This window comes from Vicia villosa, linkage group LG2, assembly GCF_029867415.1.
Source record: "Vicia villosa cultivar HV-30 ecotype Madison, WI linkage group LG2, Vvil1.0, whole genome shotgun sequence".
In the NCBI taxonomy this organism is placed as follows: Eukaryota; Viridiplantae; Streptophyta; class Magnoliopsida; order Fabales; family Fabaceae; genus Vicia; species Vicia villosa.
Genome location: NC_081181.1, coordinates 205,850,284 through 205,877,811, shown reverse-complemented (window position 1 = coordinate 205,877,811; position 27,528 = coordinate 205,850,284). Strand labels below are relative to the sequence as shown.

General features: G+C 36.4%; 3 protein-coding genes across 3 annotated transcripts; all 3 read right to left on the bottom strand.

Annotated features, from left to right (window-relative positions):
• Positions 1 to 439: 439 nt before the first annotated feature.
• On the bottom strand, positions 440 to 1,231 carry LOC131648037 (probable histone H2A.3). The gene is made up of 2 exons (XM_058917835.1): positions 962 to 1,231; positions 440 to 852 (listed from the first exon to the last, which is right to left on the bottom strand). Exons 1-2 carry the CDS (start codon positions 1,148 to 1,150, stop codon positions 643 to 645), a joined length of 399 nt encoding a protein of 132 aa, XP_058773818.1. The 5' UTR covers positions 1,151 to 1,231; the 3' UTR covers positions 440 to 642.
• Positions 1,232 to 17,919: 16,688 nt separating this feature from the next.
• Positions 17,920 to 20,551, bottom strand: LOC131653686 (uncharacterized). The gene is made up of 2 exons (XM_058923946.1): positions 18,437 to 20,551; positions 17,920 to 18,143 (listed from the first exon to the last, which is right to left on the bottom strand). The coding sequence occupies exons 1-2, from the start codon at positions 19,335 to 19,337 to the stop codon at positions 18,112 to 18,114; spliced, it is 933 nt and encodes a 310-aa protein (XP_058779929.1). The 5' UTR covers positions 19,338 to 20,551; the 3' UTR covers positions 17,920 to 18,111.
• Positions 20,552 to 20,757: 206 nt separating this feature from the next.
• LOC131653688 (large ribosomal subunit protein uL24c) lies at positions 20,758 to 23,008 on the bottom strand. The gene is made up of 4 exons (XM_058923947.1): positions 22,819 to 23,008; positions 21,646 to 21,684; positions 21,267 to 21,497; positions 20,758 to 21,065 (listed from the first exon to the last, which is right to left on the bottom strand). The coding sequence occupies exons 1-4, from the start codon at positions 22,930 to 22,932 to the stop codon at positions 20,865 to 20,867; spliced, it is 585 nt and encodes a 194-aa protein (XP_058779930.1). The 5' UTR covers positions 22,933 to 23,008; the 3' UTR covers positions 20,758 to 20,864.
• Between the last annotated feature and the right edge of the window lie 4,520 nt (positions 23,009 to 27,528).

Here is a 27,528-nt window from a genome sequence, read left to right as displayed (position 1 = left end):
AAGCACAAGTCCTTTCTAGAAGCTACATTTAAAAGAACTTATTTGCTCAGTTTTTTTTTTCTTTGCACTTAACACGTATAAGGGTTCTCTTTTAAATCTTCATATTAATCAAGGTTTTTAAGAGAACAGTTTTTCTTGAAACCAAATTAATCACCACATTTCGATCTCTATCAGAAAGTCATCTAAAAAGCCGGATTTCAACTGGTAGTCCTCATGTAAACCAATTTTACTACAACATTTCGATCTCTTGTGGAAAGCCATCTAAAAAGCCATATTCCTACAACGGCGATTCACGTATTTTGCAGTATTCTTTTGGCAATTATGATCTTACATGAACCAACAGGTTTTCAAAAACCAAGACCATAACGGTTATCGCAAATTTGTGCTCATCATTAATGCATATTAAATTTTCAATCAGAATAAAAAGATTCCCATGAAATATTAAAGGATCAATTTTATAAAGATTCACCAATCTCATCAAGAAAGAACAATCTGAAACCAATGTATTCACATCACTAACAGAATCACTAACACAACCTACATATCTCAATGATCAAACAAACTCTAACTCTGTTTGAAAATTAACAAAGAACGAAACAGCGTTTGTAATTCTAATAGCAAAATCAATTCTTTCTCAATGAATCACTCATCATCAGCACCAGCCTTAGAAGAACCAGCTTTCTTTGGAAGCAACAAGTTGTGAATATTGGGCATCACACCACCATTGGCAATGGTAACATCACCAAGAAGCTTGCTCAATTCCTCATCGTTCCTAACAGCCAATTGAATATGTCTTGGCACAATTCTAGTCTTCTTGTTGTCCCTTGCAGCATTCCCAGCCAATTCAAGAACCTATACAAAAAAGAAAGTATTTAGGGTTAAGAATAATTAGAACAAATTTGGGGAAAACGTTTGAATTATGAAACCCTAAATTATGAAATTGAAAAGAACAAGAGAACACCTCTGCGGCAAGATATTCCAGGACGGCGGCGAGGTACACCGGAGCACCGGCACCAACACGCTCGGCGTACTTGCCGGCCTTGAGAAAACGAGCGATACGGCCGACGGGGAACTGAAGACCAGCCTTGTTACTCCTTGAGGTGGACTTCTTGGGAGTGCTGGAACCTAGGGTTTTGCCTCTACCCGCCATTGATGAAAAGTTTCACAGATTTGAAAACGGTTTTCGTGAGAGAAGTGATTGATGATGCGAAGGAAAATTTTCAAGTGTACGAATGAGGTTTGGCGGTTGTGAGGTTTTATATTGTGAGGATTCAGAGAGAAGTGCAATTTGGACCAATGAAATTGATTGACGCGGATCGATAATTGTTAGCGTTGGATTGTTTTTTATGGACGGTTGAGATGAGTTTGTAGTGTATGTATGTATCCACCGGTTGTTCTGGACCGTAGTGTAAGTTGTAACTAGCGAACTTTTAGTACGTTTTTTTAAGCCTTAGTTATTTTTCAAAATTTTCCAAAATAAAATTTGAAGCACCAACATTTTTCTAAATGAAATTATCACAACTATTTATAATTATTATTTTATATTTAATTTTAAAATAAAAGTTAAATAAATGATTTAAATACTTTATATTGTCAGTGTATTTCAATTATTATTTTTTAAATTTTTGAGAAAATGGGTCATGCACTGACAGTGTAAAATATTTTTACACAGTCAACCAATCACCACCATTAGGGGTGGGAATAGGTCAGGCCGGCCTACAGGGGCCTACGGCCCAGCCTACATAGGCCTAGGCCAGGCCAGGCCTATTTAATAAAGAGGTCAGGCTTAGGCTTTTTTAAAAGCCTATTTTATTAAATAGGTCAGGCTTAGGCTATTAAAAAAGCCTATGAAGCCTTATAGGCCGGCCTATATTTTCATATATATTAGATACTACCTCCGTTCTTTTTTATAAGAGAAAATTCACTTTTTAGATTCATTGAATAATCAATGTATCTAGTCTATAAAGAGACCAAATACATTAGTTATTCAATGAACCTAAAAAATGACTTGTCTCTTATAAAAAGGAACGGAGGTAGTATATGTTAAATAAGTCTTATATATGTATATATAGGCCGACCTACAAGACTTCTTAAGTTATATATATTAATTGAAAACTTTAATGAAATACAGGCTTTTTAAATAGGCTTTCAGGCCAGGCTGAAGGATAGAAAAACACTTAGAAAGGGGGGGATTGAATAAGTGTGACTTTAAATCTTGGACGATAAAAAATAAATTGCACAATTATTTTTATCCTGGTTCGCTGTTAACGAAGCTACTCCAGTCCACCCCCGCAGAGATGATTTACCTCAACCTGAGGATTTAATCCACTAATCGCACGGATTACAATGGTTTTCCACTTAGTCCGCAACTAAGTCTTCCAGAGTCTTCTGATCACACACTGATCACTCCAGGAACAACTGCTTAGATACCCTCTAAGACTTTTCTAGAGTCTACTGATCAACACGATCACTCTAGGCTTAGTTCACTCCTAAGACTTCCCTAGAGTATTCTGATCAACACGATCACTCTAGTTACAAACTGCTCAGCCAACTGCTAAGACTTCCTAGAGTATACTGATCACACGATCACTCTAGTTCCTTACAACTTAATGTAATCTATTCAAGAGTTTACAAATGCTTCTTAAAAGCGATAATCACAACTGTGATATTTCTCTTAACGTTTAAGCTTAATCTCACTAAAATATTACAACAGCAATGTAGTGAGCTTTGATGAAGATGAAGATTCTGAGTTTAGATTTGAACAGCGTTTCAACAAGTTTGATATAAGTTGTTTTGGTGCAGAATCGTTAACCTTGCTTCTCATCAGAACTTCATATTTATAGGCGTTGAGAAGATGACCGTTGAATGCATTTAATGCTTTGCGTGTTCCGTACAGCATCGCATTTAATGTTATACGCTTTTGTCAACTACCTCGAGCCTTGTTCACGCTGTGTCTACTGACGTAGCCTTTAGTAGCTTTTAACGTTCCTTTTGTCAGTCAGCGTAGTCTGCCACCTGTACTTCCTTCTGATCTGATGTTTGTGAATACGACGTTTGAATATCATCAGAGTCAAAACAGCTTGGTGCATAGCATCTTCTGATCTTCTGACCTTGAAGTGCTTCTGAGCGTGATACCATCTTCTGATCTTCAGTGCTTCTGATCTCATGTTCTTCTGATGCTTCCATAGACCCATGTTCTGATTCTGCTTCGACCATCTTCTGATGTCTTGCCAGACCATGTTCTGATGTTGCATGCTGAACCATTTGAGATACAACTTCTGAGCGCTGAATTATGCGTACTCTTTATATATATTTCCTGAAAGGGAAATTGCATTGGATTAGAGTACCATATTATCTTAAGCAAAATTCATATTATTGTTATCATCAAAACTAAGATAATTGATAAGAACAAATCTTGTTCTAACACAGGCTAGGCTTTTAAAAAGGCTAGGCCAGGCCAAAAAATTGAGCCTATGATAGGCCTTAGGTCAGGCTTAGGCCTAGGCCAGGCTCAGGCCTTCTAAAGCCTAGCCTAGCCTAGCCTATTTCCACCCCTAACCACCATGTATCCAATTAAAACATCTTTTTATTTAAAAAAAACTTTAATGACATGGCATATTGATGATTCTCTATTGGTTGACAGTGTAAAACTATTTTACACTGTCAGTGCACTACCTTTTAACTCTAAATTTTTTAGGAGTATTATAAAATGAGGTAGATTCTATATAAATTTTATTAAATGATGTGGCACACAATAAAGATAAAGAATTTATAAACACTTTATATTTTTTCGTTTTAAAAGTTATGGAGCATTTAGATATGTGTCATCGTTTATCTCAAGATTCAGTTGTGATAACAAAAATATTCATTTAGTAACGATTTCACAGTGATCATTGAAACAAAAATAACAACAATATGGGGTATATATGATTATGGATAATTTATAAGGGTTCATTACCTCGAGTATGATTGCACAATATCCTATTCATATTACTATGTATTTGCATAAACTTCGTTTTACTTTGACATTATAGTGTCTTTGTAGATACAACGTCTCACTTGGAGAAGGAATCTACGAAAAAAAGGCGTGAAGATCGAAACATCACGCAAGAGGATAACATTTAGTTGCACAAAGGCTACATCATGGACTGAGTTGATCTACCTCATACATTCGCACAAGAAGATTGACATTTTTCATAATGGTGTGTTTAAAAGTTACATATTATAGGGGATCACTGACCAAAATTCTAGTAGCATCAACAACCCCAATGCTCATAGCAGACGAAGTGCCAACTATTCGTAGGCATTCACTTCAACGTCATTAGGCTCACAATTATCCGTCCTTAAGTGAAGGTGGATATAATCCTTATCAGATTCTTCCCTGATTATTTCGGTAGAGACGATCATATAAGCTTCTGCCTTCAGAGAATTCATAGCTTCTGACTTCTGCTTCCATTGGACAGCTTCAGAACTTGAATTTCTTTAGATCCTTAGAACACTCACAGCTTCTGATTCCTGCTTCCATCGTGGACAGCTTCAGAACTTGAATTTCTTTGATCTTCAGAACATTCACAGCTTCTGACTTCTGCTTCCATTCAGGACAGCTTCAGAACTTGAATTTTCTGGATCTTTTAGAACATTCACATCTTCTGATTTCTGCTTCCCTCGGATAGCTTCAGAACTTTGAATGTCTACCAACATCACTTCATGCTAGATTTGTATCAGAACATTGTTGAATGTACCATAGCATCATCAGAGCATCTCTACATCCTGAAATGTTACAGAACAAAAACTAAACGACAAAAGTCAGCATGAACGAGTTAGAACATAAAATGTATGTTTGAACACATTATATGTATCAGAGCCATATAGGCTGAAATAATGTATCAGAGCAAATAATGTATCAGAGCCATAACATTATATGTATCAGAGCAAATAGAATTTTGTCAGAACAGGATAGACAATGATATTCAAATTCTATTATCAGTGCTTCTGATTCATTCTTCTTTCTTGCTTCTGATCTCTGAAGCTTGACAGCACTCAGCTTGCTTCAGTTTCCATGGTTTTGCTTCTTGTGTTTGCTTCTGAAGATTAACTTCACTTCTGTACCTGCAAAAACACTCAACCATATAGAACTTGCAGTTCTTGTTAGTGAATGTGTGGGAGCCTTTACCCAGCAACTGATAGATTAATCAAATCATTTATCATTTATCTTCTCCCCCTTTTTGTCATAACATCAAAAAGAAAATTTAAAAAGATTCAGATGTATAAAACGACAAATAGAATCACTGGAATGTAAATCAAAGAAACTTTTTCATTGATAATCAAAAAGGTTTACAAGACAGGAATGCAGGAAAACAAAGAGATAGGAAACCAAAAACCATTTTTAAGAGTATTTAAAAGAAAATAAAGTGAAACGAATGAAGAAAAGCATTTAATGATACGTGACGTGAGGAGAGATAATAAAGACAAATGAGGTGACTAGCACAGTTACCTATGGTCGGTGTCCCTTCAACTGCACGCACGCTTATCCATGAATAGTAACGACAGGTTTACCATCCCGAGATAAAACGTAACGGCTGTTTTGCTTTAAAAGAGGTTCTGAATCAACTTAGACAATGAAACGTTAGTAATAACCGAATCATAATTTCTAAAAGATTTCAATCAGAACTTCTGACTAAAAAAAATGTTCCACATTCATTTCAGAAGATACTCATACATGAGAACTTCTCATCTTCTCATTCTGGGCATAAATCCATACTGATGTTCTTCAGAATGAACTTAAACCTATCTTCAGCCAGGGGTTTTGTAAAGATATCAGCCCATTGATGGTCTGTATCAACAAAGTTTAAAGATATGACACCCTTCTGAACATAGTCCCTTATGAAATGATGTTTAATCTCAATATGTTTAGCTTTTGAATGAAGAATAGGATTCTTAGATAAACATATAGCAGAAGTATTATCACAGAATATAGGAATGTTACTCTCAAATATCTGATAATCTTCTAACTGACTCTTCATCCAGAGCATCTGTGTACTACAACCAGCAGCAGCTACATATTCTGCTTCTGTGGTTGATAGAGCAATAGTTGCTTGCTTCTTGTTGTACCAGGAGATCAAATGACTTCCAAGAAATTGGCAACTTCCTGAAGTACTTTTTCTTTCAATTCTGTCTCCAGCATAATCAGCATCGCAGAATCCTACTAAGTTGTATTCTTTAGATTTTCTGTAAACTAAGCCAACATTAGTAGTACCTTTCAGATACCTTAGAATTCTCTTAACAGCAGTTAAATGAGATTCTCTAGGATCTGATTGGAATCTAGCACACAAACAAACACTGAACAAAATGTCAGGTCTAGAAGCAGTCAGATATAGAAGAGATCCAATCATACCTCTGTATAACTTCTGATCTACCTTCTTACTTACCTCATCCTTACCTAGGATGCATGTTGGATGCATAGGAGTTTTGGCTTCTTTGCAGTCCAGAAGATTAAACTTCTTCAGAAGTTCCTTCACATACTTGGTTTGGTGAACATATGTTCCTTCTGATGTTTGATTTATTTGTATTCCAAGGAAATACTTGAGTTCTCCCATCATGCTCATTTCAAACTCAGCCTGCATAGACTCAGCAAACTCCTTTCCAAGTGTAGCATTAGATGTTCCAAAAATAATATCATCTACATATATTTGACAAATTAAAATATCCTTTTCAAAGGTTTTACAAAAGAGAGTAGTGTCCACTTTTCCTCTAGTGAAACCATTATCTAGAAGGAAAGAACTTAAGCGTTCATACCAAGCTCTGGGAGCTTGCTTCAATCCATATAATGATTTCTTTAGTTTAAACACATGATTCGGAGACATAGAGTCTTCAAAACCAGGAGGTTGATGGACATAAACTTCTTCATCTATATAACCATTTAAGAAGGCACTCTTAACATCCATTTGATAGAGAGTGATGTTATGTTGAGTGGCAAAAGAAATTAATAGACGAATAGATTCTAACCTGGCTACTGGTGCAAAGGTTTCTGTATAATCAATCCCTTCTTGCTGACTATAACCCTGAGCCACCAGTCTGGCTTTGTTTCTTACCACTTCACCTTTCTCACTGAGCTTGTTTCTGAAGACCCATTTTGTACCAATTATATTGAATCCATCTGGTCTAGGAACAAGATCCCAAACATCATTCCTTGTAAACTGATTCAGTTCATCTTGCATAGCAATTATCCAGTCTGGATCTTCTAGAGCATGATCAACAGAAGTTGGCTCGATCAAAGATACAAGACCTAATTGACAGTCTGCATTGTTCTTAAGGAATGCTCTTGTTCTGATTGGATCATCCTTCTTTCCAAGAATGACATCTTCTGAATGACCAGAGATGAGTCTGGATGATCTTCTGACAGATGGTTCTTCAGAAATACTTAGATCCTCCAGAGAAGCTGATACTTGATCTTCTGGTTCTTTGCTTCTGAGGAGCTCTGCTTCTGATGCGTTGCTTCTTGGCTCAACAACTTCTGATATATCAATATCACAATCTGCAAAATTATCAAACTGCTTTGGTTTTTCAGAACCAAGCTTATCATCAAACCTGATATTGATTGATTCTTCTACAACCAATGTTTCAGTATTGTATACTCTGTAGCCTTTTGAGCGTTCAGAATATCCAAGAAGGAAACACTTTTGAGTTTTGGAATCAAACTTACCAAGATGATCTTTAGTGTTCAGAATAAAGCATACACATCCAAAAGGATGGAAATATGAAATGTTGGGCTTTCTATTCTTCCACAATTCATAAGGAGTCTTATTTAGAATAGGTCTGATAGAGATTCTATTCTGAATATAGCATGCAGTGTTTATTGCTTCTGCCCAGAAATGCTTAGCCATATTGGTTTCATTGATCATGGTTCTGGCCATTTCTTGCAGAGTCCTATTCTTTCGCTCTACAACTCCATTTTGTTGTGGAGTTCTAGGACAAGAGAAATCATGGGCAATACCATTTTCTTTGAAGAATTCTTCAAAGGATCTGTTCTCAAATTCACCACCATGATCACTTCTGACCTTTATGATTTTACACTCTTTTTCAGATTGAATCTGAATGCAGAAATCAAAGAACACTGAATGAGTCTCATCCTTGTGTTTTAAGAATTTTACCCAAGTCCAGCGGCTATAATCATCTACGATGACTAATCCATATTTCTTTCCTCTGACAGATGCTGTTTTGACTGGTCCAAACAGATCAATGTGCAAGAGTTCTAATGGCCTTGAGGTAGAAACAACATTCTTAGACTTGAATGCAGGTTTGGAGAACTTGCCCTTCTGACATGCTTCACAAAGAGCATCTGATTTGAATTTCAGATTAGGGAGTCCTCTGACCAGATTCAGTTTGTTAATCTGAGAAATCTTTCTCAAACTAGCATGACCTAATCTTCTGTGCCAGACCCACTGCTCTTCAGAAACAGACATAAGACAGGTCACCTTCTGACTCATAAGATCTTGCAGATCTGTCTTATAAATGTTGTTCTTCCTCTTGCCTGTAAATAGGATTGAGCCATCCTTCTGATTTACAGCCTTGCAAGACTTTTGATTAAAGATTATATCATAACCATTGTCACTCAATTGACTGATAGATAAGAGGTTATGAGTTAATCCTTCTACAAGAAGTACATTAGAAATGGAAGGAGAGTTACCAGACTTTATAGTTCCAGAGCCAATTATCTTGCCCTTCTGATCTCCTCCAAACTTGACTTCTCCTCCAGACTTAAGCACCAGGTCTTGGAACATAGACCTTCTTCCTGTCATGTGTCGTGAGCATCCAGAGTCCAGGTACCATGACATGTTGTGCTTTGTCCTTCTTGCAGCCAAGGATATCTGCAATAGGAATAATCTTATCCTTAGGTACCCACATTTTCTTGGGTCCTTTCTTGTTAGATTTTCTCAAGTTCTGATTGAACTTGGGTTTAACATTATAAGCAATAGGAGGAACAGCATGATAATTTTTAATGTGAGTTTCATGATATTTCCTAGGTTGTGTCACATGCTTCTTGGTGTGTGTTATGTGAAAATTTTGAGCATGTGAAGTGTGCCTAATATCATGAGAGTGGCCATACTTGAACTGATCATACAATGGCTTGTATGTAATTTTCATTTCATCAACAGGTTCAAGTTTGTATGGGGTTTCACCCTCAAAACCAATGCCAACTCTTTTGTTTCCAGATACGGCATATATCATAGAAGCTAGCTGACTTCTGCCAATACTTCTAGATAAGAACTTCCTGAAACTTAAATCATATTCTTTCAGAATATGGTTTAGACTAGGAGTGGATTTTTCTGAATCAGAAGGAGATCCAACATTATTGGATAATTTTAAAAGTTTTTCTTTTAATTCAGAATTCTCCAACTCAAGCTTCTTTGTTTCAAATTCAAATTGCTTTTTCAGCTTTTTGTATTTGAGACTAATCTGAGACTTGAGTTCCAGAAGTTCAGTTAGACCGGAAACTAACTCATCTCTAGTAAGTTCAGAAAATACCTCTTCAGAATCTGATTCTGATGTAGATTCTGATCCGTCATCTTCTGTCGCCATCAGCGCACAGTTGGCCTGCTCATCTTCTGAATCATCTTCTGACTCATCCCAGGTTGCCATAAGACCTTTCTTCTTATGAAACTTTTTCTTGGGACTTTCCTTCTGAAGATTTGGACATTCATTCTTGTAGTGTCCAGGCTCATTGCATTCATAGCACATGACCTTCTTCTTGTCAAATCTTCTTTCATCAGAAGATTCTCCACGTTCAAATTTCCTTGAACTTCTGAAGCCTCTGAACTTCCTTTGCTTGGTCTTCCAGAGTTGATTTAGCCTTCTGGAGATCAGGGACAGTTCATCTTCTTCTTCAGATTCTGATTCTTCAGGATCTTCTTCTCTGGCCTGAAAAGCGTTAGTGCATTTCTTGATATTAGATTTTAATGCAATAGACTTACCTTTCTTTTGAGGCTCATTTGCATCCAGCTCAATTTCATGGCTTCTCAAGGCACTGATCAGCTCTTCCAGAGAGACTTCATTCAGATTCTTTGCAATCTTGAATGCAGTCACCATAGGACCCCATCTTCTGGGTAAGCTTCTGATGATCTTCTTTACGTGATCAGCCTTGGTGTATCCCTTGTCAAGAACTCTCAATCCAGCAGTAAGAGTTTGAAATCTTGAAAACATCTTTTCAATGTCTTCATCATCCTCCATCTTGAAGGCTTCATACTTCTGGATTAAGGCTAGAGCTTTAGTCTCCTTGACTTGAGCATTTCCTTCATGAGTCATTTTCAAGGACTCATATATGTCATAGGCCGTTTCCCTGTTAGATATCTTCTCATACTCAGCATGAGAGATAGCATTCAGCAAAACAGTTCTACATTTATGATGATTCCTGAAAAGCTTCTTTTGATCATCATTCATTTCTTGCCTTGACAGCTTCACGCCACTGGCATTTACTGGATGTTTGTAACCATCCATTAGAAGATCCCATAAATCACCATCTAGACCCAGAAAGTAACTTTCCAGTTTATCTTTCCAGTATTCAAAGTTTTCACCATCAAATACCGGCGGTCTAGTATAACCATTGTTACCGTTGTATTGCTCAGCAGAGCCAGATGTAGATGCAGGTGTAGATGTAGACTTTTCACTTTCATCAACTATCTTTTAAATGAAGCGTTTTTCTCTTCCTGAATCTTTTCTAAACACGGTTAAGTGCTTGCACCTTAGAACCGGCGCTCTGATGCCAATTGAAGGATAGAAAAACACTTAGAAAGGGGGGGATTGAATAAGTGTGACTTTAAATCTTGGACGATAAAAAATAAATTGCACAATTATTTTTATCCTGGTTCGCTGTTAACGAAGCTACTCCAGTCCACCCCCGCAGAGATGATTTACCTCAACCTGAGGATTTAATCCACTAATCGCACGGATTACAATGGTTTTCCACTTAGTCCGCAACTAAGTCTTCCAGAGTCTTCTGATCACACACTGATCACTCCAGGAACAACTGCTTAGATACCCTCTAAGACTTTTCTAGAGTCTACTGATCAACACGATCACTCTAGGCTTAGTTCACTCCTAAGACTTCCCTAGAGTATTCTGATCAACACGATCACTCTAGTTACAAACTGCTCAGCCAACTGCTAAGACTTCCTAGAGTATACTGATCACACGATCACTCTAGTTCCTTACAACTTAATGTAATCTATTCAAGAGTTTACAAATGCTTCTTAAAAGCGATAATCACAACTGTGATATTTCTCTTAACGTTTAAGCTTAATCTCACTAAAATATTACAACAGCAATGTAGTGAGCTTTGATGAAGATGAAGATTCTGAGTTTAGATTTGAACAGCGTTTCAGCAAGTTTGATATAAGTTGTTTTGGTGCAGAATCGTTAACCTTGCTTCTCATCAGAACTTCATATTTATAGGCGTTGAGAAGATGACCGTTGAATGCATTTAATGCTTTGCGTGTTCCGTACAGCATCGCATTTAATGTTATACGCTTTTGTCAACTACCTCGAGCCTTGTTCACGCTGTGTCTACTGACGTAGCCTTTAGTAGCTTTTAACGTTCCTTTTGTCAGTCAGCGTAGTCTGCCACCTGTACTTCCTTCTGATCTGATGTTTGTGAATACGACGTTTGAATATCATCAGAGTCAAAACAGCTTGGTGCATAGCATCTTCTGATCTTCTGACCTTGAAGTGCTTCTGAGCGTGATACCATCTTCTGATCTTCAGTGCTTCTGATCTCATGTTCTTCTGATGCTTCCATAGACCCATGTTCTGATTCTGCTTCGACCATCTTCTGATGTCTTGCCAGACCATGTTCTGATGTTGCATGCTGAACCATTTGAGATACAACTTCTGAGCGCTGAATTATGCGTACTCTTTATATATATTTCCTGAAAGGGAAATTGCATTGGATTAGAGTACCATATTATCTTAAGCAAAATTCATATTATTGTTATCATCAAAACTAAGATAATTGATAAGAACAAATCTTGTTCTAACACAGGCTAGGCTTTTAAAAAGGCTAGGCCAGGCCAAAAAATTGAGCCTATGATAGGCCTTAGGTCAGGCTTAGGCCTAGGCCAGGCTCAGGTCTTCTAAAGCCTAGCCTAGCCTAGCCTATTTCCACCCCTAACCACCATGTATCCAATTAAAACATCTTTTTATTTAAAAAAAACTTTAATGACATGGCATATTGATGATTCTCTATTGGTTGACAGTGTAAAACTATTTTACACTGTCAGTGCACTACCTTTTAACTCTAAATTTTTTAGGAGTATTATAAAATGAGGTAGATTCTATATAAATTTTATTAAATGATGTGGCACACAATAAAGATAAAGAATTTATAAACACTTTATATTTTTTCGTTTTAAAAGTTATGGAGCATTTAGATATGTGTCATCGTTTATCTCAAGATTCAGTTGTGATAACAAAAATATTCATTTAGTAACGATTTCACAGTGATCATTGAAACAAAAATAACAACAATATGGGGTATATATGATTATGGATAATTTATAAGGGTTCATTACCTCGAGTATGATTGCACAATATCCTATTCATATTACTATGTATTTGCATAAACTTCGTTTTACTTTGACATTATAGTGTCTTTGTAGATACAACGTCTCACTTGGAGAAGGAATCTACGAAAAAAAGGCGTGAAGATCGAAACATCACGCAAGAGGATAACATTTAGTTGCACAAAGGCTACATCATGGACTGATTGATCTACCTCATACATTCGCACAAGAAGATTGACATTTTTCATAATGGTGTGTTTAAAAGTTACATATTATAGGGGATCACTGACCAAAATTCTAGTAGCATCAACAACCCCAATGCTCATAGCAGACGAAGTGCCAACTATTCGTAGGCATTCACTTCAACGTCATTAGGCTCACAATTATCCGTCCTTAAGTGAAGGTGGATATAATCCTTATCAGATTCTCCCCTCTTCCAATCAGCTTGTATTCCCTCCTCGGTTCGGGCGGGATAGGGTGTAATAGGGTGGGAGAACTGACTTTTTGTTTTGTTATTTTGTAAAACATGTTGCGGTTAGCAAGAGTCGCCACCGACTTTTATTTTATCCAATTTTATTAGGAAAGACCTTTAAAAGATTTTGAGTTCGGGGGGTAGGTTATACAAAGGGAAGGTCTTAGCACCCTTTGTATCCATGGTTATCCATGGGTTCTTAATTGCTTAGCTCACTTCGTTTGACTTGTGTGTGTGTGTGTGTGTTTGAAAATATTTGGAGTGCCATTAGTAAGGCATACTTTGTAATGATTCTTGTACGAATGTATACAAAGTGTTGTCTGAAAATATTCTGTTTGAAAAAGTGAGGTGTGAAAATGAATTTGGGAGTGAGCAAGCATTTAGGAGAACCTACCCACTAAGTAATAGTCTTTCCTATTCTATGTCTTTTTTTGTTTTAGAGATAGTATTATCCATACCATTAATTTGTAGGAAATCCTATCTATTGGATGTGAAGGGACGGGCGTAGGGTCATCGAATGGTCATAGAAGGCAACATGTAAGGATACCTTAGCAATTCGAAGGGACTATCATCGTTTTACCGTAGCATCATTGAGGGACAAGATCATCTTTCTGTAGGCAACTCGAAGGGTCTATGATCTTTATATTGAAGGGACTATGTTGATGTTAATCGTAAGCGTCTTTTGCTAAAGTATCCCTACGTTCGAGGGACATGACCATGTAATCGTAAGGCAACAAGAGAGGTTACCCTAAAGGTGAGTGAGTAAGAAGTGTGTTGATTCAATTATTTTATCTTGAAACTAGGGTTATCTATGTCCAGTTTTAGTCTTACCATACAATCCTATTAACATACATCTAATAGTTAAATAACAGTCATAAGGTGCAAAAAGTAAAGAGCGGAAATGTAAACCCTAATTAAACTATTACATGGCTTTAGGGCATATACATAATAATATATAAGGAATTTACAAGTGTAAAAATATAGAAGTGTGTCATATATGTGTCACTTACAGGTTTTTGAAAGTAATTTTTAATTTTCCACAGACTCGTACGAGTTTATGAGTCGAGTCAGCGATTTGAGTCTACGGAACCTTTACGAGTCCGAGTAGACTCGCGAGTTTGACAACTTTGCGGGGGACTCTTCCATCCATGTTGAGTTCTGCCCAATTGTGAAATCTATTGAAATAAGTAAGAACAAAAGTTGCTACAAGCTTTAAATTGACACAAATTTCCTTTTAGTGGTTAAAGCTTTTTTTCCAACACTTTTAGAGTGACTTGGCGATTGAGGAACAAGTGAAAATTTTGCATGCATCCAACTAACCGTACTAATATTCATCACAAAAATATAAAGATGGAAATAATTGTGAAGATTTTTTTTCTTTCTAATATAGGTCTTACTTCAAATTCCATAACCATTTTTTATTTCACCCAACTTAGAATAAAGAATAATTTTGTAAAAAATATGATAGACATACCTCTTTTTAAGTTCTCTATTTTTTAACGAGGTTATAAAAAAATAAAAACCTACTAAGATAATTGAACATCTGCAAAATTAAGAAGTTGATTAGCATTAACTTTCTCCACTATATTATAATTTAAACATCCATTTGATACATGTTAATGGTGACACCTGAAGCTATGAAACAGTGGCAAGAATGCACCATGTTGAATATTATCCATGAATCCATGATGAATAAGAAGTAAGAAACGCAACAATAGTAGAAAGGATAAGGCATAACAGAATTGTGTTATGACAAGTGTTATATATACATATCTATAAGATAATGATGTGGCACATATGTACAAGTCTATTCTACAATATAAGGAGAAAAATACTCTATAACAAGAGTACAAATATACTATATACTAACAGCCCTCCTCAAGTTGAACTTTGGAGATTGCAAAGACCTAACTTGACCAATGTTTTCTTAAGAGCTGGAGAATGAAGAGGTTTGGTCAGCATGCCTGCTAGCTGATCATGAGTGGAGATTGGAAGCAAATGAATGAGTTTAGACTGAAGTCGTTCTCGAACTACCTGACAGTTTAATTCAATATGCTTACTTCATTCATGGAATGTAGGGTTATGTGCCAAAGATATTGCTGATTTACTATCATAGAAAACAGATGCAGGCTGAGTGAATTTAACATTAAGATCACGAAACAGATACTGCAACCACTAAATTTCACATGTAATAGAGGCCAAAGCTTTATACTCAGCTTTAGAAGAGGATCTGGATGCAGTATGTTACTTTTTTTAACTTCCAACATAAGCGAGAAGAACCTAGCGTCACACAATAACCTGTAATTGATTTCCTAGTATCACGACATCTAGCCCAATTTGAATCAGCAAACCCTAGTAGCTTCAAGTCACTTGACACAGATAAAAGGATACCAATGGTAGGGACAGTCTGGACAGACTTCAAGTGTCTTAGAACTCGAATGGCAACTTGAAAACGTGGTTGTCTTGGATGAGACTAGGGGTGTTCACGGTGCGGTTTGGGCGGTTTTGACGTAAAAAAATCATCCGAACCGCAAGAGGAAAAAGTGTGCGGTTCGGTTGGCTTTTAGAAATAAAATTGAACCAAACCAAACCAATGCGGTTTGGATTGGTTCAGTTGGTTCGTTTTTTTTTTACAAAAATTTATTGAGCCATACATACACATATTGATGACAACATAACTTTGTATTTAGTCATTTATGCGTTAGCAAATAACAACAAAATTCATCATATTTGGATAATAACTTTTCATTTAATTTACAAAAATAATATTAGATAAAAGTGGAATAAAAAATAAAATAAAATAGTAGCATAAAATAATATCAAAAACATTATAATGAAATAGAAAAAAATAGGAGATGAAATATTAGAGAAGATGAAAAAAAAGAGCAGAAGAGATGCAATTAGATAAGAAGATGAACATTAAAAACGTAATTGGAAGAGAGAACATTAGAATAAAAATAATAATATGAAAAAGAATGAACTTAAGAGATGAAAGACTATAAAAGAATATGTGATATGTATTTGGAAAAGAAGATGAGAAGAATGTGCAATACCGCTAGGAGAAATTTGAGAAGACTTAAACTGAAACCTTAAGTGTGAGGAAGAGAAAATCATTCGTAATCCTAAGGCTAAGGCATAATAGGTTTGAGTTTGAGTTGAATATAAGTTAATCGAAGTTTGGGGGTAGTAACATAATGCGGTTTGGTTCGGTTTGTAAAATACAAACCGCAAACTGAACCGAACCGCGCGGTTTGTTAAAAAATGACCCAAACACATCCGAACCAAATGTGGTTTTTTGCGGTTTCAATTTGATTTGGTTCGGTTTTGCGGTTTTCTATTGGGTCGGTTTGGTGTGCAGGGTTGCTCTGCTGTCCAGGCTACATAGTTTCTCTTTCTGTCCTTGAGGAGTCACTATCAGAGGGAGCAGGACTGTGTGTATTGAGATGTTGAGCTGAGTTGTCATTATCAGTAGTACCAGGACTATAGTTATTAGGTTGTTGTTGTAGACTAGGAGAGGAATTTGTGTTATCAAATATATTGAATATGTCAGTAGAGTTTGGATACTAATGTGATAATTCATGATCTTCATATGTGGGAAATTGATTTAGATGAGGTATGGGTGAGACTTATCAAAAGGTTTAACAGAGCTTTAAGGAATTTTTTTCCATAAAAGGTCACATGCCTAGAGACAAAAATGTTATTGTAATGAAGATCATATAGGATATTAGTCCCATCCTTGAAGCCTAAAAAAACAGTTTTTCTAGCTCTTTGGTCAAATTTGGTTTTGTGTGGTTGGTTAGAGATTGCGTAGCTCAAACAACCAAATACTTTGACATGAATTAGGGTGGGAGGTTGATGATGTAATATCTCATAAGGGCTTTTAAGATTAAGTAAGGGAGTAGGTAACCTATTAATGAGGTGGACAACATGCTGGATGCAGAAGTTCCACATAGTGAGAGGAATCTTGGAATGGAAGTGTTCGAGATGAGTTAGAACAGGTGGCCAGCAACGATGGCTTGATCTTCGGTGGTGGTTGAGGAAAAAAGGGGTTGTACCTGCAAGATACTCTGATGCCAAAATAAGAAAGAGAACAAATGTACAACAGAAAGTATGAGGTTTTTGGGCAAAGTTTGGATTACGTTGCCCTTTAGGTATAGATGGTTATTTATAATGTTCTCTTAGGTGTTGGACTAGGTCTACCTATATTTGTGGGCCTGAGCATAATTCCAGGGTCCAAAATATAGGAAACCGTTAAATAGTTCTTGGTTAGCCGAGCAAGAGGAACTAGCCGTTGACGGGGACGGAGGTTCAGCGTGCTCGGATAACCCTAGGCTGTGGGGGATCCATTGATAAGCCGTGCTCGGTCGAAGGGGAGATTCGCCCTCTGCTTTCTCCATGGAGTGGGTCAACGCCTATTGGGCCTCTTCACACTCATGGGTGGATTGGGCCAATTAAGATTATTGGGCTAGTCCAAAATAAGAAGTAAAGAGATCGAGCAACATTTAAAATATGCTGATATTTTCTTTCTACTACCCTATTTTGTTGGGGTGTGTAAGGACAGGATTTTTGATGGACTATTCCTTTGGACAAAAAAATTCAGATAATGTAAGGAATTTAGTTCCATTATCAGATCTAAAGCACTTTAAAGTTGTGTTAAACTGATTTTCAATATGTGCTAGAAATTGGATAATACTCTACTTAGTTTGATCTTTGGTTTTTAAGAAGATTATCCAAGTGTACCTACTATGGTCATCAATAAGAATTAAAATGTACCTATGTCCTAACATTGATATAGTAGAAAAGGGGCCCCAAACATCATCATGTAAAAGTTCAAAGGGTGCTTTAGTTTTTGTATTACTACGAGGAAAAGACAACTTCTTTTGTTTACTAAAGTGACAAGGATCACAAGGAAAAGTAGTGTTACATTTAAAAGGAATAAAGAGAAAAAATTTAGATACATGTTGCAGCCCTATAGAAGAAAGATATCCTAATCTTAAATGCCAAAGTAAAGATGTATCTTGTATAGAAGAATTACAAGCATGATTGTGTTGAAAGGAATCAAGCACATATAAGCCTCTGTGAAGTTTAGTTGAACCAATCATTTCCTTGGAATGGTTCTGCAGGATTTGGCACAAATTATCAGTGAAATGAACAACACAATCATTGTTTTGTACAAGTTTGGCAATAAAGATTAAGTTGACATGGAAACTAGGAATGTATAAAACATTGTGTAAAACAAGGGATGAGGAAATAGAAACAGTGCCAAAAATAGAAGCAATGACATGTGAACTATTAGGTAAGCTAACATGGATAGGAACAATGGTTTTGTGTGAAGTGAAATTAGCTAAATCAAAGGTTATATGGTTAGTAGCACCTGTGTCAAGAACCCATAATAAAGAGTTGTTCTTACCATTTTCATGAGTGGAGCGAGAGTTTAAGACTAATGGTGAGGTGGAAATGGAATTGGCCTTTGGGTTGGGCTTGGACTGTTGAATTAACTCCAGGATACTTTGATATTGCTCTTGAGTGAAGCCAAGCATAGACTGAGTGGACTGCTGCCCGGGAGATGCCTGACCTGTTTCAACAGAAGCCACATATTGAGATTGAGCATTAGAAGTATGGGATTTTTCTTTACCTCTAAACCCATGAGAGTATCCATGTTTGAGAAAACATATCTCAAATGTGTGGTTGGTTCTACCATAATGAGTGCACACTCTATTGTGACTCTTATTTCCTCCATAACCATTGCTCTTGCCCTTGAAAGAATTGTTGCTAGTCTTGGAAGAATTGTGACCTGAAGCTGCATTCAAATGAAGAGCTGTTAATTCTTCAGAGCCAGTGCTGTTAGAAATAGCAGATTGAGAACTATTGAGTTCTCGTTCTTGTTGAATAATCAGAGCAATGGCCTGACTAATGTTTGGCAGAGGGTTCATCATCATGATATGAGTCTTGGATTGTGTAAACTTCTTGTCCAATCCTTTTAGAAATCTGATCACATAATCTTGTTCCCGATACTTTCTAACAGATCCAAGGGCACCACATGAACAAGGTATGGCGCAAGAACAAGTAGTAATTGGTCTATAGGCTTCTAGTTCATCCCACATAACCCTTATTTGGGTAAAATAATTGGAAACATCAAGATTTCCTTGGCGGAATTTATATAAATCTTCTCGTATATCAGATACGCGGAAAATGTCACCTTGAGAAAACCTAATTTGCAGATTTCTCCATACATAAACAACATTCTCAATCCATAAAACAAATGTAGCTATAGATTCTGAAATGGAACAATGGATCCATGCCAATACCATCGTGTTGCAGCGAATCTAAGGAGCATAGAGAACATCCGAAACTGGAGGCTTTGGAAGCATGCCATCGATGAATATTTCCTTGTTCTTTGAAATCAATGCAATGTGCATCGAGCCCATGTGTGATAATTTTTGTCGTCAAGAAGAGGGGTAACAAGAACAAGGGATGAATTTTCATTCGGATGCAGGTAATATGGACTGGAAGAGTTGGTACAAAAGGGAAACAAATTACAGAGATAACAAAAGGAGAAATTGATCGAAAACGAAAACGAATAGAGATTCGACCGATGAAGAAAGCAACAAAGAATCAATCGAAAAACGAAGATAACGTCGAATCGATTGAAAAACATAATCAAGAAACGAATAATACCTTAAAAAAATGATGGCTACCAGAGTTTTTGGAGCTCTGATACCATGTTAAGAAATGTGGTTAGGCCTAACTCAACCCTACAAAACCGGCTAGTAGGGTGAGGATTGTCCCCACTTATAAGCACATGTTTAGGCCATATATTATCCAATGTGAGACTCTTAACACACTCCCTCAGGCCCAGAACTAGACAACTGGAGCGTGGAAATAAATGGTAGGTGACCCGATAGCGGAAATCATAATAACTGGCCCACCAGATCTTAAACCAGGCTTTGATACCATGTTAATGGTGACACCTGAAGCTATGAAACAGTGGCAAGAATGCACCATGTTCAAGATTATCCATGAATCTATGATGAAGAAGTAAGAAACGCAGCAATAGTAGAAAGGATAAGGCATAACAAAATTCTGTTATGATAATCTGTAATCTCCATTACTCAATCAATAGGTTACAAATGTTATATATACTATCTACAAGATAGTGATGTGATTCTCTTATGATAATCTGTATTCTCCATTAATCAATCAATAGGTTACAAATGTTATATATACTATCTACAAGATAGTGATGTGACACATATGTACAAGTCTATTCTACAATACAAGGAGAAAAATACTCTATAACAAGAGTACACATATACTCTATACTAACAACACAAAAAGAGGTTATGATTTGTAATAAGTTAATAATATTTTAATAGCTTCTATTTGTAAAAAAGAGAGAGATACTAATAGCTTCTAAGCGTGCAACAGGGCAAGGGTTTAGGGATCAGAGTTGATGCATGAGAACAAATTCAAGTGGCGTGAACAAGATAGATTTTTTGTTCCTCCTTATAACATGTCTAACTCACTGTATCAAGGCCTATCCTATCAAAAGAGGAAGGACTGACTACATAATTTTGAAGCATATAGCCCACTATAATTTCGTGTGGGAACCAAGCTCCAGTGAATGAATTGTGTGCATGAGACAGTTCTCCAGCAGCAGGTAGAGTCAATAACATTTTCTCTCTAAAAATACAACAAATTCAATTACTAAGTTGTATATGAAGATCAACATAGGTAACTAAAATAATAACATAATATACACTTAAAATAAAATGAGCAAAAAAATACAAATACATAGAGTTACATAACTGCCGAATACATGAAGTAATACAGTAAAGCTAGGTAGCAGCAACTTCTGCAGTTTTCGCATTAGCTTCCTTCAGCTTCTTCCAATTCTCTACACTATCAATAATCTCTCCAGTTTTTATCAGATAGCGAACTCTTTTACCGTTGTCAAGAATTTTATGACCTACACGGCTTGCTACCTCCTTTTCTTTGGAGTAAAGCATCAAATTTGAACTGTGGATAGGAGCTTCAACCTGAAATTCAAGGCAATGGTTTCTCAAAGATTTAGATTCCATGAGAACAAATGCAATAACAAACAAAATCACACATCAACGCATGTTTCTAAACCTTCTTTTTTTCTTAAACTTCCGGTTCCCAAGAAAAAACGACAGAGGTAATATGAAATTCAGCCGAATTCATAGTAATGTTTTTCTCGTAAGGATGATGATAATCACCTGAATTATTTGGCCTGGTTCTCCCTCTTCTCTACTTTTCACATGCTTTGTCTTCAAGTTTAAGTCTTTAACAATGACGGTGCTGTCGTGTTTGAAGATCTTAGTAATCTCCCCTATTTGACCCTTTTCATGTCCAGATATGACTTTCACTGTATCTCCAAGTTTAACATGCATTTTGTGTAACACAGGAAGGCTGTTTGGTTTACATTCCTTTCGCTCCCACCGTTTAAGCTGCCAGAGAAGAAACAGAAAAAAAATATGACATAAGACAATTTCTAAAGCTAGCTAGACAATATATTTATGTTGCTTAAAGGTTTATTCTGGTTTTCCTTTTCACAAGAATATAAAAGCTTTATGCAGGCAAGAATTTGGTACTGACCTTCATCACAATAAGACATTTCTTCTCTGTTGGCTTACCCTGCATATCACAAATATAAAATTCATATTAAGTTATTGCAGTAAACTTTTGAGAGCTTCGTCTGCAAGAATTAAACAATATAGAATTATTGCATTGTTGCATTCTGGCAGTGTTATCAATAGCAGATTACGAAAAAAAGCCAACGCCAAAAATCTGCTATGTTAAACAGCAGATAGCTTTGCAGGCAAATGGATGAAGCCGCATATCGGTTATAATAGGTCAATTGTAAATATAAAAAGGCATGCTCTATACAAATAAAAAAGGGAAATGTGCAGACTATTCAATTTTTTTACTTTAAAACCCAAAAATCCTCTTTTTTAACTATTGTTAGCGCCGCCATATCTGCTAGCAGAAACTGGAGTAGTGGCCGCTATTGCACTAATAGTAAAACTAGGATAATTTTGCATTTCTTATAGCCGATTCATCAAAATCCGCCATATTAACAGTGCCGTCGATGGCGGAGAGCCAAAATCCCGCCTTAACGGCTGCTTTGCGGTGCCGTTATAGCGGACTATGGCGGAAAAACTGCCATGTATATCTGTCATAGCGGCCATGGTGCCGCAATTTGATAACCCTGCATGTTATAGAACTATAGCAGCACTGTTATCGCCGCTATTTGACCATACAACACTATTTTTGTACAAACGACGAGCAATAGAAAGTAAAATAATCTCAAATTTTAATGGCTAATCAAAAGAGTAAATGAAATTCAAAGCCGCACCAAGAATTTAGAATATTCATTAAAAACGGCATACCAAACTTCATGCGAACTAACATAATGAACAGCAAATAAAGATAACAAAACAGCACATCGAAGTCGACACAAGCACAGGTTTAAAGTTTAGTCCATGTCATTAAAATGTTCCAGCATAAAACAAGGCAATGACCTCAAATCAGAAGTTTGCCGAACCAAATTTTAACCACAAATACAAACCACAAGAAAATAAACATAGTATAGTTATAGTTTCTGGATCTTCCATCACAGGGAATGAGAAAATTGGCATAAAAAAAGAAAACAAAAATTGAAATGCTGATACCCATAAAGTTGGAGACTTTAAACGAACTTGAATTGAAAAAATTGACAATTGAATTAAATAAAAATAGGGAAAAGAATGGAGTAAGAGAAAGAGGTACCGGAAGAAAAGGGGAGAGAGTGATGGGAGCGAGAGGCTGGCCGAAGAAAGAGTTGGAGGAGAGGGAGAGGGAGGTCATGGAACTCTGAAGAGAAGCCATAGCCATAGCTACCATTGTTGTTGTGAATGGGTGTAACCTCTTGTTCTTTTTGGTTCTGCTTCTGATAACGATTCTGGATAATACAAAATCTCAATAAAAGTGAGAAAATGAAGAGAATTTGTTCTGAAAATGGACCATGGGCTTTTTGTTTTTTTGGGTCAAATGGACTATGGGCTTCTAGTTGGTTACTTTTGTAAGCCCAAATTTTAACTCCATCTCTATTATCTTTTTCCTTAATTTTGTTGAATAATAATAATAATAATAATAATAATAATAATAATAATAATAATAATAATAATAATAATATATAATTCTGAGACGGCTAAAGGCCTAATTCAAAAGTCAAACTATGCATAGACCAATTGAAACTATCCAACATATATAGTCATCACACGTGAGATTTAAGATATTTTTCTGATCTCCATTTTTCACTCCAATTATCTTAAAGATAGGTTGTATCATTTTGAGAAACTCAATCTTAAAAATTCAAGACCTTTCTTCTTCATAGAGATAGGTTGTATCGTTTTGAGAAGCTCAATATACATTGGAAATTGGCAAATTCGAATATAGCTCGAGATGAACACGAAAACAGATTTCCTCCACACTGGTAGGAATAAAAGGAGAAAGGAAACTCGTGGATCCACCAGATTTGATGACTGCCTACGGAAGGAGACACATCATTTAAATCTACTCCCACTGCCTGGCCAACCGAACTCACCTACACAACAACTCAAGCCCATGAGGCATTTTTTCTAAAGGACAAATCTATGAGGGTTCTCACACTCAAGATGGACAATACCTGATAGCTGCAATGGCGTAAACTTAAGATCGACCGATGCAGAACTTGTTGCATAAATTTCAAGTAACTCACTTCAACTATAGGAAAGGTGGTTATTCAATGAAATGTTGTACTATGATCCGATTGAAAGATTATATATTAAAAATTGGGTTAAATATGTTTGCGGTACTCCTAAATATGTCAAGTTTCATTTTTAGTCCTCAAAATATTTCTTTCAAATAATGGTTCCCATAATATTTTTCATTCACACTTTTGGTCCCTAATACTAAAACAGTTGTTAAAACTATTGTTAATCCAGTCACTAAATAATAAATTTTTGCTAATTTTGTCATTAAGTTGTAAAAACCGTCACTAAGTTGCAGGAGGTACCAAAAGTGTGGATGAAAAATTTTAGGAGGATCATTCTTTGAAGGAATTTTTTTGAGGGAATAAAAATGAAATTTGAGATATTTAGAAGTAGCACAAACATATTTAACCCTTAAAAATTAGAGGGCTGAATTCCATAACTCGCCATAGAGGGAAGAAGCAGGTAGGGAAATAAAAATCATTTATTGATATCCCTTTGAAGGTAAATTTAATTGCTAGACGGTCAGGCGCGCACCTTCTAACGTCGTTTGTCAAAGAAACGCATGTTAATCCCATCCACACATAAGATACGTATCTTTCAAGATTCATCTAAATTCGAATAAATAATTTTTTTCCTAAAAGAAATGCTGTACAGCGAAGTAATATTATAATCATCTCAAATATGACATATATTATGTTTATGCAGCAGACGCACCCTTATTTTAGGAACTAATCATTCCAAGAGCATAAGCAGTGGAGTCTATGAGACATTTACCCCCGAATTATAATAAAACCTGCGTATAGGGACAAAAACCCCACCTTTGGCCGGGGATGGTTCTGATGGAATAAGGTAAGACACAATAAGGGGGGTTGGATTGTGTCCCTTTTAAATTTTATATAAGTATTTAGAAAATGGCTTTGATAAGAAGAAAATGATTAGTAATAACTTTAGAGGTTTGAGTAATTAATGTTAATGTGTGTGATAAAACATAGCTGTGAATAATATAAGAAAAAGATTATAAAGAAAGAACACAAGAAAACTTATCCTGGTTCACCAACTTGGTTAGTCCAGTCCCCACGCCCTGTGAGATTATCCTTTATTGAATCTTCTTACAATAACTTTTTCTTCTATGTATTCTTAGCCTCACCAGGCTTACACTTCTGAATGGTATAGCTTACAGATAGCTTACAAAAAGATTGGTTTGTATATCTATGATATACTTTGTGATCTTAGGATGTTTACAATAAATTCCTAAATACTCTCCATATGGCAGTGAGTACTTTTAATATAGAATGTGTATGATTACTCTAATATTTGTTTGATCACTATATGGTAGTGAGAGTTATAATATATAGAGAGTATGATCACTTTGTGAATGAGAACTTTGGCTTTCTTTGTATGCTTGTGGATATTTTCGGTGCTGGAGAATATAGCAAGAGACTTGTATTTATAGAGCAAGGCAAGTGTGAAGGAAGTGCCGAGAGTTTCTTTGAGTAGTGCTGGCAACTTTGTCTTTGTAGGACTTTGACTATTTCAACAAAGACTTATTCTTGGCAAAGTAATTCTGGAGAGTAACTCTGGGACGAGTAACTCTGGGACGAGTAATTCTGGGACGAGTAACTCTGGGACCGTGATTCTGGAGAGTAACTCTGGGGCCATAATTATGGAGAGTAACTCTGGGGCCATAATTCTGGAGAGTAACTCTGTGATGCAAAATTTGAAGGAATAATTCTGGGACCATAAATCTGAAAGTAACTTATTGAACTTCTGAGAATCCATATGTTCTTAAAGCTTTGTTCTTTGTTAGTACGGTCTTGAATCACCATTTTAACTCTTTGTTTGATAAAGGCCATGAATTGTTTAGATGATAAATTGATGAAATCACTTTGGAGTTTCTTAGATAAAATAGTTTGTAATATTCAAAACATTAACAGAATATGTTTCAACAGGTTCCTAGTGACGCTGAAGATTTGCACCAGCTCTCTTTAATTAGGATGGGTAATGGCAAGCTTAGTAGTTACACCTATTCCTTTTAACTAGGATATGTAAGGATGAAGCTTGGTAGCTACTCCGCCTTCCATCGACCGGGACAACAAAGTTACACAACTATGCCAACTGCCAAGCCTCACTAAGTAGTAAGTGACAACAAGCTCCTAACGTCTGATTAGTTCCCTCTCAAGGGCATACGAAGGACAATAAAAACGATGCAAAATCCTACTTGATAGAACAATCCAATATGGACATAACAAAGATAAAAACCAAAAACCCGTTCAAAGTTAAGAGATTGAGTCAAGAATGAACCTAATGGTACATCAAGATCCGAAAGAATATTAAATGAAGCATGACAAGCATAAAGGAAAAGTCAATAAAAAATATAAATAAATAAAAATTATGGTTCATACAAGTAATAATAAAAAACAAGGGCACAATTATATTGAACATAAGATGAAATTAAGTTTCTCTATCTTGAGGTGCTGCTCTGTCATCCTCCACAAAGGTCCTGTCTCGAACGACCTTGAGTGGATAAAGCGGCGCATGAGGAATAGGAATATCTGGGCGAAGTGCTTCCACTTCATTGGCATCTTGGTCAAATGCTCCATACGCCCTCTTAAGAGTTTGATGGCGGGTTTCATCAACCTCATTTCTCACGCCGACCACTTGTTCCTTATAGGCTTCACGATCCTTAGGTTGATATTCCTTCTCCTATTGAAGGGATCTCACAACCTTGTCAGCATGGGACTTTATATATGCAACAACGGTGGCAGCCTCTTTTTGAGATTTTTCTCCATTTTTAGAGAGGACTGAAGCTCAATAATCCTGGAAGCAAGAGAGGAATGGGATCCATGAACTTTTGCCTCCTTTTGAAGAGACTCTACACTCTTAGTCTTTATTGGAAGAGGTAACACTTCTTGTTGAAGCTTGGATCTCCCTTGTTCACTTGCCTTACATTTCCCTTTCCATGTATCCCTTTCTTTGGAAGGATTACCCATAGCTATACCATCGCCCCGACCATCAACAACAAGAGAAAATATAGAAATAATTTGGTAAGTGTAGAAAGTGGCCTTTGAGAAGAGCTCTATCTTATCCGCTTTAGGAAGGTTCAAAAGGTAAGCAAGATCCTCTTGAGATATTGCAACAAGTGCCTCTTGAGAAGTGAGGGGTATTCGAGATAGCAAAAGGGTCGGTAACTTGAGGAAATAAGTGGATGATCCGGAAGTGGCACCCCCATACAACCGGGTTAGTTTATCCAGATCCTCCCATGGGGAACTCAAATCCATGGGAAATGAGACTGAGTCCAGTCTTTAGAAACTACATCAGCAACCCCAAAAGAAGGTTGACCTATACTATGGGAGTCTAAGGAGACTCTAATAATGGAAAATGCACTAGGACCAACAATATGAGGAGTGACAACCCCAACTAAAGGAGTAACAATGACACCTTAAGCCTCCCACACTTTAGCAATGTCAAAAACCTTCTTTAAAGAATTCATTTTATCTATGAATATCAAAGACCCATGTCAAAAAGGGGGGAGGCTACAAGGAAAATACCTTATCCTCACCGAAAAATTCCTTCCTATCTAGAATACTAGTTGCACTCACAATAACACGTGTATTAATGGACCGTTTCCTCTACATATAATACTTTACTCCAGTAGGAAAAAAAATCCCCCTCATAACCAAGATTATCGTAAAATGTGTCAAGATCTTTCTTCATCTCATCCTCATCAAGAGTGAGAGAGTCTAGT